This window comes from Tympanuchus pallidicinctus, unplaced genomic scaffold (genome assembly GCF_026119805.1).
Source record: "Tympanuchus pallidicinctus isolate F22 unplaced genomic scaffold, pur_lepc_1.0 scaffold2, whole genome shotgun sequence".
Lineage (NCBI taxonomy): Eukaryota > Metazoa > Chordata > Aves > Galliformes > Phasianidae > Tympanuchus > Tympanuchus pallidicinctus.
In genome coordinates, this window is record NW_026294721.1 from 39,632,754 (window position 1) to 39,650,646 (window position 17,893).

The 17,893-nt window shown below is 40.0% G+C and overlaps 1 protein-coding gene across 3 annotated transcripts in view; it reads left to right on the forward strand.

Moving 5' to 3' along the window:
- The window catches only part of ADAMTS3 (ADAM metallopeptidase with thrombospondin type 1 motif 3), a 141,877-nt gene that overhangs the window by 48,967 nt on the left and 75,017 nt on the right, over window positions 1–17,893 (forward strand). For all 3 annotated transcript variants that reach the window (XM_052683185.1, XM_052683186.1, XM_052683184.1), the window contains one exon: window positions 4,260–4,416. In XM_052683185.1, the coding sequence (XP_052539145.1) occupies window positions 4,260–4,416 (157 nt within the window). The remainder of the gene's footprint in view (window positions 1–4,259; window positions 4,417–17,893) is intronic.

Genomic DNA, 17,893 nt, shown 5'->3' on the forward strand with positions numbered 1-17,893 from the left:
TGGAAAAAAAAAAAAACAGTTTTCCAGATTTGTCAGTGGATTATCCAGTATGAGTACATGGTTTGCTGGCTCTGGGAAGTCCTCATAGGTGGGCTGCCTGTGCCACACTACATTTGACCTTGCTCCCAGTTATCAGACAGGATCAGCTCCTGCATCTGTTTAATTTGACAGAAAGGCTTTCCCTCAGTTCTCTCTGCATTGCTACTTCTGGACCAGGGAGGGCAGGAAAAATTGCAGGGATGACATGGGATGATGGTCACAAATCATTTGAAGACAAAATTATGGATACTGTGCAGTGAGGTGGGTGTGGAGAAGGTGTTTAACAAGAGCTTCAGGATGTTTCCCCTATGGTACATTTCACTGAGGGACATTTGCTGCCCTTTTAAAAATGGGAGAAGTGCATCTGTAGGAAAGCTGAGAAATTAATACACTTCCCTTGAGTCTCAGTCAAGGTGGGAATAGTGCTGAGAACGGGCAGGTTTATTCTGGGCCTTCTCAGTCACAGTGCCACAAAGGCTTCTTTTGGCTGTCAGTGGTTTTGTTGTGTTCTTGCACCTTTCAAGGAAAATGAGGGCAGTTCTTGATAAACACAGAAGCACGGATTTCAAACTGCATCTTTCCGTTGGTGGAAACTTTGGATGTTATTAATTTGTAAAAAAAAGTACTAAAATTAATAGCATTCCAGGATTTCAGACTCTGCTTTCCTGTATTGCTCCATAAATGTGCTTTTGTGGAAAAAAAAAATTCCACTACATACTTCTTTCTTGAAAATCCACTGCAGTCTTTCCTCCAAGTGAGTCTTTAAAAATATGTGCTCAAAACACCTGCTTGCTTATCTGGCTGGTCAGGAAGAAAATGCTGTGTTGACAGTAGAGTTTACAGTGAAGATTCACTTGGAAATGTAACACCTGCGTATATCCTCTCTCTGCATTCATTTGGAAAACTCCAAGCTCTTTTTATTGAAGAAAATGTAGGAGAGAAGAAAAAAAACACAATGGAAAGAAAGCTGGATTTTGCATTCACACTTGAGTATAGGCTGTTAAAATGGACCTGAAGTGTTCCTGTTGATTCTACATTTCTTTTTCCAATGAAAGGGACAAAAATAAAATAAAGGTTATTTATAAAAATGTGTCTTGGAATATGCTTTGAAACACAAGACCATTCTAGTAATTTTAAGTCCTATGTATTCAGTGCTAGAGCATGTTAATATTTGTGGTTTTTTTTTTCTGCAGCAGGCAGTATAGATGAGTATTTCAGAAGTGGGCAAATTACATACTTGAAACTATGTGAAAAATTTATTGAACCTTCACACAGGTGAGAGAACACCAAACATACAGATGAAGCAGAGTGAAACAAGGCTGAATGAAGAGTGCGGAAAGGGTGAGGAAGAAAGTCAGTGAGATGCAATGCTGAAAAAGCTCCGATTGTGTTCATATCAATGTAACAGATACTCCTTCTTCTGGCTTTAATCCGCATTCATTTTTCCTTCATCAGCCCTTTAGGTTTGGCCCTTTGACTACAAAACGACATTGCGTGGTCTCTGCTGTAAATCCTCCTTTCTCTCATGGGACTGTGGGGAGCACTGTTTTTCCAAAAGGCACACTGTGGCATGTGGTAAATGGTCTGTGCGGGCCACCTTCAGTCTGTGTGAGCCATTTGACTCTGTACTTTTAATTAGCTTCTCTGCTGTGCCAGGGGGAGGTTGTGAGCTGTACTAGGGGTCAGGTCATTGGTCTTACACTGGATCCATGGGGGTCATCGTTCTCTAGGAGACCCACGTTGCTGACGAGCAGCCTGAACTCCAGCCTATGGACTCCGTTTGTAAATGCTGCAGAGAGTTTGTGTCACGTTTATTCCTGGTTACCTGCCTGAACCTCCTCAAAACTGTTCCAATCCACTGAACTTAGTGGAGTTACCTGCTTGCATAAAACTGAACCAAAGGTAGAGATGTGCTTTATGTCTGCATAAATAATCATCCCTAACAACTGTTAAAAAATAAAAATAAAAGTCAGTGTGCATTGCAGCGATTAGTTTAGCATGATTATGTGAAATGGGTATAGCTCTTCTTAATTAGTAATTAGACTTGTAAAATAGCTAATGTTTTTGTCTCATTAATACAACAGGATTATTGGTATCTATGAAGTTAGGAGGAGTCTTTGGAGGAGCAGATAATGAGTTGCAGCTTAAGGGGGGTGGAATGTGTTAGGTCTGTCAGAGTGTTTTATGGAGAGCTGTAAAAATGGAAACTGTACTTGATACTTGCAGATTATTCTTATATTCCTTTCACAGGAAGGCACACCCATTCTCAAAAATATAATTGTGGGCTCTCTCTTTGCACATTTAGCACATACAAGAAGAGGCATACACATTAAAGCTGGGAACTGGAGCCAAGGCTTCGCTTCTGTGCTAAGCTCTGACTTTGGATAGAACTACTTTAAACTCATAACTCATAGGCAATAGCTTCATAGAAGGCTTTTTTTGGTGTCATTTTTTGTTATTTGTTTTACAATTATTTTTTTTTTCCAAGTTAAGGTCTTACACAGCAATTATACGTCCAAAACTTATTTCTGCTCCTTCTGCTTAGGAAGATGGCAAGCAAATAAGCCATTAACAGCAAAGGGCATTTGTTAATTCCCAGTCTAATTATGTGTACTGGCTACATGAAAAACTGATTTGTGATGTCAACCTAATTTATTCCTGCCAAAAATTTCACTTGCTATTGCTGCTTCTGTAATGAAAATACAGGAAAAATGTGGTAGTTAGATGTATGCAGTTTAAGTAAAATATGAAGAAACATTGAAGAAAATATTTGAAGAAAACAAAAATTGAAGAAATATATACGTAGATGTAAGAAAACTCATGGAGCAAGGAAAGCTTGTGGTGCAATACTCTTTGTGCCATTTTGGATATTTTGATTAAAACATTCATTCTTATACTTCGCCAAAGACATTTGTGATTCTAATTGTATGTGATAAATTATCTAAGTTTGAGCTATGGTAATCTCTGTTTATTGCAAAATAAAATCAGTGTAGCCGTGTCATAAATAAGTATGATGGCATTCAGAGCTGTAGTAGATGGCATTCAGGCTGGAGAAGCCCCTAGAGCAGTTTGTGTAACTGTTGGGATTGCCTCATTCATTTGGATTTTGGGATGCACGCTTGCTTTTCTGTCCATTTGCCCGAAGAGTCATTAGGCAAATCAGTCAGTCATGGCAATCCCGGAGCCTCACTGGGGCAGCTCTGAAATGCTTGCCATTGTTTTTTCTGCTACATTTTATGTACGTGTTCATGTTTTGTATATTAATGCCTTTGAGAAGAGCTTGCAGATTCATCAAAATACGTATCCCATTGGTGTGTTCTGACACCTTCGATTATTCCATACCTGGTTTTCATTCTGTGTCATGTTCCTGCTTTTACTGGTTGTGCCAGAAGGAACAATATCGTGCTGCTGCCTTTAAGGGTAGTTTCAGAATCTAGAGCCTTTTCTAAGGATTTCCTAAGTGACTGTTTCCTCACGTGTGTTGCCAGATTTCCTTTACCAGTATTTACTGTGATTTATATGCAAGTGCAAGCAGAGAAATTTTCCCTCCTGAGTTCAAATCTCTTTCCCCTTGAACCAGACTGAGGCAGGTGTGACTGCAGCCAAGTTTAATTGTGGCAGTCATCAGAATGAATCTACCTTCCCTCTGAACCCATTCCACAGCTTCTACAGATGAAAGAGATAATGTTCTGAAGAATCATCAGTGGCTATGTAGTTAGAGGATGGAGCCATGAGTGCTTAAGTAGGAAACCGTATGACATCTGCTGGTTTTAATTAAGTAAAAGGAAAAGCCTGAGCTGTGAGGGATTCAGAATATGTGTATGAGTTAAGGATTTGCAGGACATTGCAGTACATAGTGTTCAGCATATAATACACAGATTACAAATTAGCTGTGTATAACATATAAGTGATAAACTCCTGTATGACTTCGGTGTTGGTTGTTTTTTTTGGTGGGATAATGCATCCATATGTATACAAGATTTCCTCTTATTATCTTTGAATGCTGGTCTCAGCCAGATGGACATCCTTAGAATGCAGAGGATATTGCCTCTGGCTGGAAGTCTGCAGAAAGGAAACCCACTGGTAATTTGATACTTATAATACAGAAATATGCTGAGTGTTTTATGCTTCACCTCTGTTGATATTTGTTTTTAAAGCCACAGGCAAGGCCATTAGGCTCTCAGCTTATGTATTTGTGTGATTTCTCTCTTCCTTACCAGGCTGGTATGATAAGAACTGATGAGGATGAATACTTCATTGAGCCTTTGGAAAGAGGAAAACAAATGGAAGAGGAAAAAGGAAGAATCCATATGGTGTACAGGCGATCAGCTGTAGTGCAACATATCACTGATACTCTGCCTGATGTCCACACTGAAGGTACAGTACACCTGTGTGCTTGTTTACAAATCTCTTCCAGGTAACTGTAGCCTACTGTACCTTTTGAAAGAGGCAGTTTTGACTGAGTTGCTGGAAAAGACAGTTTTTAAATATTTTGCTAAAATACATCAATGTCATGTATACACTTTCTCTGCCAAGAGCAGCACTTGTGCATGCGTCTAGGAGACCAGAACCTAGCCATGAGGTGTTCTCTTCAAGAAATGTTGCAAAATTCATGCTTGGTTCCTGCTTAAGCCAAAAGCAAAGTTTGTACTGATTTCAGTGGAAATAAGTCAGAGCTCTGCCTAATATGGTAAGATGTTATGGGACATGTTAATAGAAATACTCATATGACTTGAATGTTCTAAGTTGTTATTAAGGTTCGCCTGTCTATGCAACTTCTGTTTAAAATTTGGATCTTATTTCTTTCCAGATAATAGCTGAATTGTGCCAACGGCTGATACTGTTTTCCCCCTTCTATGAGTTGTAGTTAATGCAGTTTGAAAGCAATTGTCTTAACTGGATATATACTTTGACAAATTCTGGAGTTACTCTCAGTCTTAAAGACAATCTGGTCTATCTGAGAATAATGTGTGGTTTTAATCCATTCCAGCACATGTTTTTTCCCTTGTTTTAATATTAAATGAATGTTTACAAGCCAGCATATTGCATAGGGAACGCTGAAGTTTTTGACGCTGTGGATTAGAGAGCAGCTTCATTCCCCTTCTGCAGTCGGTTTGTTCAACATCTCTCAACTTCTCAAATTCCTTTTGTACTTCTTTGTGTTCACTTATTCATGCAACAAATTCATGCAAGTGTTTGAAAAGAGCAAAAAGTACAATACAGAACTAGAATTAGATACAAATATTAAGCAGAGAGGATGTATGCACTCCCTCATCACCAGTCTTCATGAACTTGAATTATTTAGTGTGGGTTTGGAGTTTTGTCTCTGGAAAAATTAGGTAGGAATTGACAAGCATTTCAAATAAAATCCCAACAGGATTTTATTAGTCTTTCAGAAGGTAAGTCCATGCTGCACTATGGCATGGCAGTATCACAGCAGGTTTGGGGACCAGCAGCAGTCTGAACCATACAGGCTAATAAACATAGCATTTCTCTGAGGTCTATGCTGCTGCCAGAGGTACTTCACTTTTGATAACCCAAATGAGGTCATTTAGATCATGCATCTCTGTTGTGTGAGTGACTGAACGACGCTAAAAAAGAGCGTTCATGCTAATGATAACAGGCTTGATGCTGTGTTTCTACCTTGAAACCATTTTGTCAGTTGGGCTGACAGAGTCAAACCAGACAGACAACAAACCAGACATTTTGATGATGGAGCCCCTGGTCTGCATTGGTGAACTCAGCATCTCCTTCCTTTACCATACTTCATGTACTCACAGACTTTATTTGCACATGCTTTGAATCCATGGAAACCTTTGCAAATTCCAAGTAGTTATAACATGGGGAAAGGCTGCAGGAACATGCAATAGCTGTGGCCAGTTATTCACAGCTCTGTGGAAGAAGTTATAAATTGCAGTTTGTAATGCATGAAGATTACTGTGAGTCTTTGAATGTTGTTTGGCATGTGGTCAGTGCATAAAGCTCTTAATGCCTTCGGCATATTCTGATCTTCTGCTTGATTGGTGGGAATCCTTAAGAACAGCAGCTACCTTTTTGAAACTGGTAGTGATCTTTTTAGTGTCAAGGCCATGTGTCTGTAGCTGACTTCTTTGTGATCAAGAAGAGCAAAAAGGCTTGTTTCTTACACGTAGCTTTGTTTCATCCTTTGGCAGAGGAGATCTGTTTCTATGATGCTGAGTGTTTGTTTGGAAACAATCTATGCAGTACATAGTATGGCCCTTATTGGTGAGGGGAACTGAGAACCACAGAGGCACGTGTGGCTACCTTGAGCATATTCTGTGAAAAAGGAAAGTCATGAAATAAGGCAGAACTTGATCAAATGTAGACATTCTTCCTGGACTAGGGGAACTTACTGTGTCACCAGGTTACTCTGGAAAAGTCTGTTTTAAGTGGAAGTGGAGGATATGGGTGAAGAGGTGCTGGTGTCTGCCACGTGTACAAGGCTTATCAGTCTTATACTGAAACAGTTGAGTGCTGTGTGACATTTCTAGGATTGCTCTAAGCCTGGTTGGTGCTATAGAGAGCTGAGCAGTACAGATCCTAGGTTACCAACCTGTTCACTCCTAGCAAAAATGAAGAAGTACAAACTTTTAGTTATGGTAGAGTCCAGCCGTCTGTGTTCATTGTGTATTCAGTTAGGTGCTTTATTGATGTACTACACAAATATTCATACAGAATGTTTGTATATGTCAGTTGACCTGAGGCAGTATCTTCTGATGAGGGAGCTCCATCGAAGCTGTCACTTTCTCATACTCTCTAACTGATGTTTCTGTATTGGTGTTGTCCAACCTTTTGGCTTGCCTGAGCTGCATTGAGTGAAGAAGAATTGTCTTGGACCACATATAAAATATATCTGTAGTTAATGTGTACAGGCAACGGAACTTTTTTTATTTTTTTCCATTTTTTATTAAAACGTAAAGAAAAGAGAGCAACGAAAGTAGAAAATTAGAGGTTTGGGCAGCATTTGTTTTCTAGCCATCCGCAAGATATCTTTTCCCTCTTCTTTCTTTCATAATTTAAAATACAAAACCAAGGAATGCTGTCTTGTTCATCCACTTATGTATCTCTGTGTTTGCAACTAAGTTGTTGATTAATGTGTTGAATTTTAAGTTTGTAGAAGTAGTATTCACTGATTTGTGGATAACTCACATAACTGTAATTGGGTGAAAGTGTTCAGTGATGCCGAAGTATGACCCAGTCCTGTAGCACATGCAGATTGTCAGGGTAGGAAAAAGGGAGTGCTTTATACTACATTGCTGCCCGTCATTTTTTAGCAGAGCTCTATTCCTGTAAGACACTCAGGCTGTTTCAGTCCAAAGTTTATATTCATGGGCAAAACCTTATTTAACATCAAAGAATTTCCTCTGCCAAATAACCAGAGTTTCACAGGCCTTTTGGTTCTGTGTGTGTGGTATCTAACTCTTATCTTTTTTTTTTTTTTTTTCCCGTCATTTCCTTTATTGTGAGCTGACTTACATCCAGAGTGGTGTTGGCAAGTCCAGATCTGTGCTTCTGAAGTAGAAAAAACCTTCAAGCCTTGGTAAACTGTGTCTGGACAGCAGACTTTAAACATCCTTTTTGAAAGGTAATAAACACATAAAACCTCCCTCTGGTTGTTGGCTTGCAAATTGGTTCAGTGTAATAGATAAACTGCTTGTAATGCAGCTCTTTTTTCAGTTCAAAAGTGGTCAAAAAACCTCTTCTGTAACCCACATATGAGAACACTGGCTCCATTGCCAATCATGGTGTAGATAACAGTATGGCATGCCTGGGCTTTTGTGAGAACGCTGTAGATAGATATTTGAGATACTGTCATTATCTTGAACTTCCTCCCAGGAGGGTTTCTTAGAATGTGACAAATGAATTTTCTTCTAGCGGTGAACTTCCATTCATCTGTAATTCTCCTAAAGTTCTCCTTTTCACAGGTAAACAAATCACTTTCCAGTCTGTTATAAATCGTAGAGTCATTGAATGATTTGGGTTGGAGGGAACCTTAAAAGCCCACCCAGTTCCAGTCCTCAGCCATGGGCTGGTTGCCACGCACCAGATCAGGCTGCCCAGGATCCCATCCAGTCTGGCCTTGAGTGTCTCCAGGGATGGGGCATGCACAGCATCTCTGCACAAGCTGTTCCTGAGGCTGCCTCACCACCCCCTGAGTAAAGAATTTCTTCCTAACGTCTAGCCTTAATCTTCCCTCGTTTAGTTTTAAGCCATTCCCCTTTGTTCTGTCACTATTAGACTATGTAAAATGTCAATCCCTCTCCTGTTTATAATCTCCCTACAAGTACTGGAAGGCCACAGGGAGGTCTCCCTGCAGCCTTCTCTTCTCCAAGCTAAGCAATCCCAAATCCCTCAACCTTCCTTTATTAGGAAAGATGCTTCAGCCCCTTGATCTTCTTGGCCTTCTGAACCTGCTCCAGTGGCTCCACATCCCTCCTATACTTGGGACACAGAAGTCTAGGTAGGGTCTAACAAGAATAGAGTAGAGGAGGATAATCACATCCCCCCACCCATGAGTGCTGGCCACCCATCAGTGTGATGCCATCAGCAAACTTGCTAAGGATACGCTAAGTCCTGCTGTCTGTGTTGTTGATAAAGATATTGAAGAGCACTGGTCCCAAGATAGTCCCCACCTGTGATTGGCCTTGGACATAGAGCTGTTGACAACAACCTGACTGTGACCATCCAACCAGTTCTTTACCCACTGAATATGCCACCCTTCAAATCCATATCTCTCCAATTTAGAGATAAGCATGTGGTGTGGGTGTCAAAGGCTTTGTGCAAGTCCAGTTAATCAACGTCATTTGTTCTTTCTTTCTCCACTGATGCAGTCACTCCAACAAAGAAGGCCGCCACACTGTTCAGGCATGGTTTGCCATGGTTTTCCCTTGCCATGGAGCCATGCTGGCTGTACTGGTTCACCTTCTTATCTCACATGTGCCTTAACATCTCTTCCAGGAGGATCTGTTCCTTGATCTTCCCAGGCACCAGATGTGAAGCTCACCAGCTGGTAGTTCCCTGGCTCAGCCATGAGCCATGGTAATCCTCACTCAGCCATAATAGTTTCCTGCCTCCTCTGCTTGATTTCTTCTGCTGAGGGATGGAGAGCTCTTGTGCTCTCAGAAAGCTGTCCTTAAAGTGCTGCCAGCTCTGTACTGTTCCTTTACCTCTAAGGATAGTTTCCCAGGGTATCTCATTCAGCAATTTCTCAAATAGCCTGAAGTTTGCTCTCCTGAAGTTCAGGGTCCTGATTCCACTCTATTCCTGGCCCACATTCCTCAAGGTCTCCCGGGCATGGTTGCTGCAACATAGGCTGCCTCTGATCTTTACCTCTTTAGCGATCTCTTCTGCACTGGTCACCAGATCTAGCACCAATTCACCTCTGGTGGATGGGCATGTCCAGTACCTGAACTAGAAAGTTGACCATGGACACCAGGAATCTCCTGGAGCACTTCCAGATTGTCATGTTGTTTTCCTTGCAGATTTCTGAGTGGTTGAAGTCCTCCATTAAGATGAGAGCCCGAAGCAAGAATGCCTCATCAAACAGGTTCCCTTTGATCATGTGGCCTTTACTAGACTCTGACCACCAGATGCCCTTTATTGATCCAGTCCCTAATGCGAACCAGCGAGCTTTCAACCTGTTCATGACTGTTTCTCAGAAATAGCTCTTCACAGTCAATCCACTTCTTAACATAGAGGGAAACTCCCATATAACCCATGTGATGGGTTAACATAGCAGCCCTCCTAATCAAATAAAAGACTAAACATTACTCTTGTTCACAGGAAATCTTTATTACATTTGACAGTTTAAAGCTATTATACGCATTTGACTTCAGGAAATACATCTGGATGTGCTGCTTTGAAACAGTCAGCAGTGTTTAAGCAGTCTACTTTATATAGATTCATGAAATCATTCTTCATTTCTTCTGCCTCTGTCCTCCGCTCAGGCTATAGGCAGAAATGAGGAATACAGATTGCTGGTGACTTAGAAATTCAGTCTCATCTTTAGCCAACACAGACAAGTATCCAAGTTTTTAGTCATAGATGACAGATGACTCATCAAACTAGATACTAGGGTTAAAAAAGCACTTAAAATTGTTATTGTCAGTGAAGTGGAAAATATCTTTAAAACCCCTCTACCACAATGAAATAGTATATAGTGCATTGCATTCCCTCTAAAAGTAGTCAGTTTTGTTTGTAAGATACTGTTGTCAGAAAAGCTTCCAACTCCAGCTATATAGAAGAAACTTTCTGTCTCACAGGACATCTGGTGTTCCTGCAGGATTTTATAACATTTGGGAATTTGGTGTTCTTCAAACAATCGGAAAGAATGATATTAGGAATTTTAAGTCAGGAAAATTACCGGCTCAAGATCAAGATATTAGTAATGATTGCAATGTAATTGTATGTTTATGGGTTCATGTGCTGTGCTCTTATATAGATAGATACACATCTATGCTCTATCTACCTCTCTGTTTTTCTGTATTCCAGCTATTTGTGATAAAGTTCCAGCGAGCTTTCTTGGAAAGGGGGTACCATAAATTTGGGTTTCTGGAGAAGGTATTAGGATGCCTGATTACTGTGGGTTTAGCCTTCCCACTTAGGCAGCAGTGCAATCTTATCCTTGAAGCTGCACCTTGTGCTTCTTTCTATTTACCGTATCCATGGCTATGAATAGCCACTTTAGAGAATGACAGCGTATGGTGTGCGCAATATTGGTTTCATCATTTGCTTTGTGTAGAGATTGTTTTCAATTAACTGCTTTAATTCATTGATATAAAGAGCAGTGCTTATCTAGCATATGGCAGGCAGGGTTTTGTTGTTGTTTTATCCCGACAAAATGCCCCATCTGCTTACACCCTCACCCTGTGAGATCAGAGAAATATGGATAATTTCTCCATGTTTTGACAGACTGGTGGCAGGAGCATTCATTTTTGTTTCATGGAGTGGTTATTTTTGTTACATAGATAACCTTCCTGCTTATTCAGTTGATTTTGTTCTACTGTGTTTCTCTTGAAACTGATCTTTCTTCTGCAAATGTGTGACAGTGAAGGGACCTGCAAGGAAGTAGTACATCCCCAGCAGTTGATGTTGGATATTGAATAAACACCCTGAATTGGTACTTGCAGTCTCCATTGCACTGGCTGAGCTTGTTTGCTGGTTTGAAATGCCGTGGTAGTTAATGCCAGTTAATTCTTTTGGACAGAGAAAGCTATTCCTCTTCTGCAGGATGATGACCAAGACTTCCCCTGGGAAATCCCTACTATTGAAAACCACTTTAATGTAGTCGGATGTGACACAGCATCAGGAAACATCGAACGAATTTCTCCCTTGGGAATGTAAAACAGGCTTGGTTATTCTTCCTTGTGAAAAACTGGGTCAGGAGAGTTACACAGAAAACCATGTGAAAATGGCCAGCTCATAATGTTTAATGTAGTCATGACCCAGAACAAGGATTTCCATACCATGGAAATGGTATGGAAAATATATGTACTATCCTCATTTTTGTTTGAATTTAAGAAAATTACTGGAAATTTCTCTCTGTGCTCAAAAGTGAAGTAGAATCGACCATCATGAGCCTGGTAGCAGAATACAAATGAGTAGAAAGATGCTTACAGCAAGTGACAGTGAGTTGAACCAGGCTGCTGAAAATGCAGAGGGCTTTCTCATCAGGCATAATCAAACATGGATTTCTGCATTTCATAGAAATTCCCAGCTAATGCAACGTGCTTTCCTCTAATCTTTTGTAGAGAAGAAACACATCCCGTGAGACTTTATAGCCCAACAGTCTTAGTAAATCTTTTCAGCTTTAGTAAAGGAGATAGATGAGCAGAGGGAGGAGGAGGTATTTCCACAGCCAGCAGCCTTTGGCCATCCATTACTCTGGCAGGTTGAAAAAGGGACAGTTAGAATGGTGATGGGTTACCATCGTTAACTGACCTGTTAGTGATAGGTAGAAATGAGTGAGCTGCATAGAGAGTAATCCTGTTCCTATGTGTTGCTACTAGAGATGTATCTATATCCAGTACTTTTCTTGAAGACAATTTATGCAAGGCTGCACGCTGTTTCTGAAAATATTTTAAGTAGTTGATATGTTCTAGAAGCCATATGAAAAGCTCTGTGATGTGACATTCCCTACTAATGCATACATATCTTGTGGGGCAGTTGTTTGCAAGATGCCATCAAGCACATGCTCTGCTATAGTATTTCACAAGTCTGTGGCGTCGCTGGGGATCTGAAAATGGTCTGCTTGCTGTGAGTGTTGATGCTCAGCAAGAAGACAGTGCTGGGCCCCGAGGAGGGAAAGCAACTTTTGGGACTTTTTTTCCTAAATACATTGAAGACTTGCTTTTAAGTGCCGGAGATGAGCATCCCATCAGGTATAGTCTGGAAATCCTATCATAGAGCAGGATGATTTTTCAGTTCTTCATGGGTGTGAATGTGCACAATCATGTCCTAATGGCTTTTCCATGTCAGATTGCCCTAGGATGATGTTTTGTAAGCTTGACTTCCCCAGTAATCAAAGTCTTGATCCTAAGGACATGAAACATCTTTGCTTCTCATTTTATTTGAATACTACAGGTACTCAAGGTCAGTGTTCACATTATGAGTTAGTCCCAAATAATGTCTTAAGGACAAAAAGAAACAAAGATGGAAAGATTTCATATAGGAGATGGAAGTTCTGTGGGACAGAGGGGAGAGCAAGCTATGCATACAAAGCTGAAAAAAACCTCAGAAGAATATGAGAGTGTCATGTTAGAACATCGTTTAAAGAAATCTTCAAGATTTTATTGCTGTTCCAGTTAGAGACAGAAAGATACACTCTGTGGACAGTCCTGAGTTGGAAGGACTTGAAAGGATTATAATATCACTCTATCTGGATGAGATGAAAATAATCTGTTCTCTTTCATTAGTAAACTGACAAACATCACCAAGATGTGTGAATATGAACCATATTCCTTGAAAGCATTCAAGAAGCAATAGCAACAGGTGGAGAACTGAAGAACTAGAATCAAATTTGCATCCAGGAGGCCTTCTTTTCAAGTTTTTTTGAAGCAGAATTGGGAGTATGGTAAAGTAAAATCTAAATCATATTTCTCAAAAATGTAGAAGCCTGATTTAAGTTCAGTGGAGTTAGAGAGAAGACTCAGATTTACGCCAGTGAGGTAACGAGGCAGGCTTTGGATCATATTCTACTTGAGCTGATCACAAACAATATGATTTATCTTTCCTTCTGTTCATTCCTTTTTTATTTTTTCCATGCACTTTCCTTTCATATAGGATAATACTGACAACAACCTTTAGTTTGGAAGTTAGGCAGCATGTTAATGTACTCAGACTTCTCCTATTTTATTTTTCCTTTCACAATGTAGTGTTTTTTTAAGAAGACAACTTACATAGAGAGCACTTCAGATTAAAGTATTTTTGTAATTACTTCCTAACAGTGGGAAACAAGAAATAGGAGCCTTTATCTCCCAGCTTCCTTTCAAAATTTTCATTTTCCCTGAAGAACCAAAGTGCTTGTATGGCTGATGGAGTTGCCATGGCACTGGGTTCAAGTGTCTTTGTCCCAGGTGGGAAAAATGTAAGAGGAAGAAATGATTTGGGAATTGCTCATGGTTGCTGGGGAATGAAAGCCTGGAATAGAAGATAGAAGAATGGGAAAGACTATTGCTTGCTTCAGAGACCTCCCTGAGCACTTCCCCAGTCACATTAGTGTTTCTTAGAATTGTTGTTATGCCAGAAGGTGTCTGAAGGTTTTCTCAGCAGAATTTCTCATGACCTGTGTTCTGATGGAGGATATTTTAGGTACTGCACAGCATGTTGTGTAAGTTTGTAGTGCAATAATAATGAGAAAGACAGAAGTGATTTCTATGAGGACTTACTGGAACACATTTTGTGACATGCTGCGTTATGGTATAGGCATTCTTCTCTTAAGTTGTACTGGTGCTAATAACCTGAAGACATCTTTTCTCTTTATCCAGAACTGCTAGAGCTTTTGCTTATAAATCAACCTTCTATTTTGCTTATAAATCATATTCTGTCAAATTGAAACATAACAGGGTACATCAAAGTTCTTGGTTAAATAGAGATTTGTTGGGTGAGCTTTTAAGATAACAGTTTGCTTAATCAAAGTGAAGGTAGTCAACAACACTGTTTTCATATGCATGGTACAAAGGAAAATGAGTGTTGATGATGGATGAATTTACAGTGCATAGGGAAAAAAAGAGAACTGTGGAGGAGGAAGACTGAGAGGAAAAACAATGAAAAATGTATCGCGTGCTTCTAGAAATAGAAGTAGACAAATTATGTCTTTGGCTGCAATGGAATTACAGCCCTCTCCAAGGGTATGAGTGGGCATGTTTGTATTGCAGACAGAAGTGGTCACATCCTGGTTAAGCATAACTTGAATTAGATTTAGCCTCTCTTGTTTGGATACAGTATCAGTACAACTGTGGAGTCCCTTGCTAACTGCAAAATGTAACCAAGAAGCTGAGAGTATTGCTGGTGGGTTCTACTGTGCCATGCTTGCTTTGGTCTCAAACCAGAATGCCAGCTGTGAACATGAGCCAGAAAGTGTGTCCTCTGTATGTCTTCTTCACACTGAGGTCTAGACCATGATGAGGCTTCAGACTTGTGTACTTTGTGTACTTTGCCCTCAGAGTTCACAGCTGGGCTTGACCCTCTTGTTCTCAGATGGAATTTGGGATTTGTATTGTTCTTGGGAGGTGTCTTGGTCTTTTCTTTTTTAACAAGTCACCAGAGACAGATAGAGAAACTGGACAATTGGGTGTAGAGTTTGGTTAGGGAGGTGTTCTACCTCACAGTCTATGTCAGTGGACTTTGGGTATTTCCCCTCATGTGCTGGGCTGCATCGAGCTACCAGATTTCAATGATTAATGCCAGTTTCTTTGTGTGTGCATTAAACCCTGCTTTACTAAAATACAGTCCATTTCTTACCATAGGTGAACATCCAAAGTTTGTGACATGAATGGATAGAATTGAAGGTCCTTGTTTGTAGGCTGCGTATTAGATGCTGTCTTCAGTGATATCTCTCAGCTCTCCTTGTGTGTTTCTGTTTGGTCTCTATATCTTGAAGTTCATAGAATCAAAGCACAGTATCTCTGCAGTTCCTTCTTTTCCAATATCTTAGCAGATGAAGATCCCAGAACCTTTCCAGGCCCTGGTTCCAGTGTCTGATTTAACGTTACGAGTTATTTTTCCATAATGTCTAATTGGAGTTTCCCTATTTCTGGCTTACCTCTCATGCAATAACAACTTTCTGAAAAAATTACCCCAGATATTATGTCCAAAAAATTTCATAGGCTGTGAGGTAGTTGGGTGTTTCCATCCAGCCATGCCTTATCAAAATTTACTTAATAATTGCTGTGCATTAAAGATTTTGTAAATGTACAGAAAGCATTTACATAAATCATGGCATGTTAGGCAGTAGGAGTAAAAAGTGTAGGTAATAGCTGACTCAAGATTGCGCTGCAATCAGAAGGTTTATGGCAAAGCTAGGAATAGAAACACATGCTACAAATACTTATCTTTCATTTTAAAAGGATAAGTTTATAAGGAGTACTGAGATATACAGAAATTATATTCCAGATACATTTTAGAATTTATATTAGTTAAGCACACAACTTCAGGGCTATTGCACTCCATGTCAGCATGGCTGTGATAAAGAGGTTAAGACCAGAGCAATGCACAGCTTGGGGAAAATCCTTTCAAGTTATCAAGATAATTAAGAAAATTATAAGTAGATGTATGATCCCTGGTCTCTGCTGTGCAGGCTTTATCCTGTTTGCTTTGAAATGTGTATAAGTGAAAGAGAACACAGACTCACCACTGAAAAAAAAGGATTGTAAAATGTTTTTTAAGAAAGAAAAGTTCAGGAAGAATGGATCAAAAGGTGCTGGAAAGTGACTTAAATACTGTGTCTGTGTCATGGAGGTTACACTTACCTCCCGATGATAGGATTAGGGACATCCATCTGTTTAAGTCATCTTTAATTCTTGGCAATAACAAAGGAAAATTATTCTTAAATACAACCAAGGATAAAGGCTTGATTCCCACTGCAGGCACCCAAAGCCAGAGTATTAAAGCACACACAGAAATCTATATGAGGGAAGATTTGGGGGGGGGATAAAAAAATAGAAAGATCAGTACATGCATTTTGCAGCCATTGCAAAGTATACACCGCTTCCCAATAAAAGCTACTTAAAGCACCTGAATTACATAAGAAGAAAAAAAGACAAATGGTGATAATGAGCAGTAGAAATTTTAAAATATTCTGGAAACAACTGTTCTCATGTGAAAGGAGCCTGTTTGGTTTACAGATTATATTCTTACACTAATGACTGAAGACACAGCAAGATAGGGACCACCCTTTGTGCTCTTCCACACAAATCCAGCAATGTGAACAATTATGTATAATGTTAGAGAGGGACATTGCCTGGAACTTGCTGTTGGCTCCATTTGAGAAAGAGATGCTAAACACTGAATGTGTTGCTGGCTTTATCTGTACTAGCAAACACTAGCCAGCATTTGAGTCTTTCCTCTAGCACTGCGTTGACTAGTGCTGTTATGTCAGATGTGAGTAGCAGCAGATTATGCTTTTCAGGGCAGCCTGATTCACCAAATGAGATTCACTAAGAAACACTGAAAGACTAAGTAACTCTTGTGAAGGTTTCCTCTCTTCTGCCATTTTAATTCCCATTATTTGAGCTGAGAGGAGAAGCTTCGAAGAGAAAGATGATATTAATATAGATGAACCGTTGCTGTGTAAGTGCTGGACAGCACTGTAGAACCAAGTCTAGTTCAGATGAAGATTAGCTCATTTCTATTGAGTTTGGTAAGGAGAATACAGGTGAGATGGTTTAAATGCCTTGAAGTTGGCTGGTAAGGCAGCACTGGGAGCAGGGGGACAAGGGCTGGTTGCCCACTGAAGTTCTGCGAGCTCTGGTTAGGAATCTGCCCTTCCCCAGCCCCTCTCACCTTAAGCTGTAAAACTGGACAAAAAGGGAGGAGCTTTGCTGAACCCCAGAGTACCAGGGCAGTCTTTGTCTGAGCACACACACTAATTGGAAGCAGAAGGGCTGCCTTATGAAGATGAATTTATCTGAATTAAAGGTCAGGAACATGAGGAAATGAATCCTCCTACAGCTTGCGGGGGCAGATTCTTTTTCTGTGTTTTACATGTGCCTCATACAAATTTAGTATTAAAGTGTAATATTATGAAAATGTCAAGATGCTTTCCTTCACACAAACAAAAGATTCCTTTTTAATCTGTGTGTTCTACGGGCTTTTTAGTCTATGTCTTCTATGTGAAAACTAATGAGAATATAGCAGACTGTAATGCAGTATTGTACTTTTCATAACAAGTGACTGTTGCTGTTTTCTTTTTTTCCCGTAAGTTAATTGATTTTGGCTTTTTTTTTCCTATTGTGAGACACCTTCTGTCAATTTGGTTTGTTATTCAGTATATTTTACAAAGATTTTAGAAATGCAGAAGTAGGTAAGAATCCAAACCCAAGGGGGACTGTGAAACTTAATGTAGTTGGTATTTCCAAAATTTTCTGGATACCATATCATCATGCTTCACTTATGATAGCTAAGATGCAAAACTGCTCTTGTGTGTACTTTGAGCAATTTGGATGATGCCAAGGACTGACTGGCAGCCTGTGCTCTTTTTGGTAGAACTTTTCCTCTGTGGGCCACATGAGGTTCGTGCATAGTAACTCTCGCAGTACTGTGCTTTGAGTTTCAAGATGCCCTGTGGAGCTCATTGCATCTTTCCATTTGTTCTTCTAAAGCATTATGTAGATGA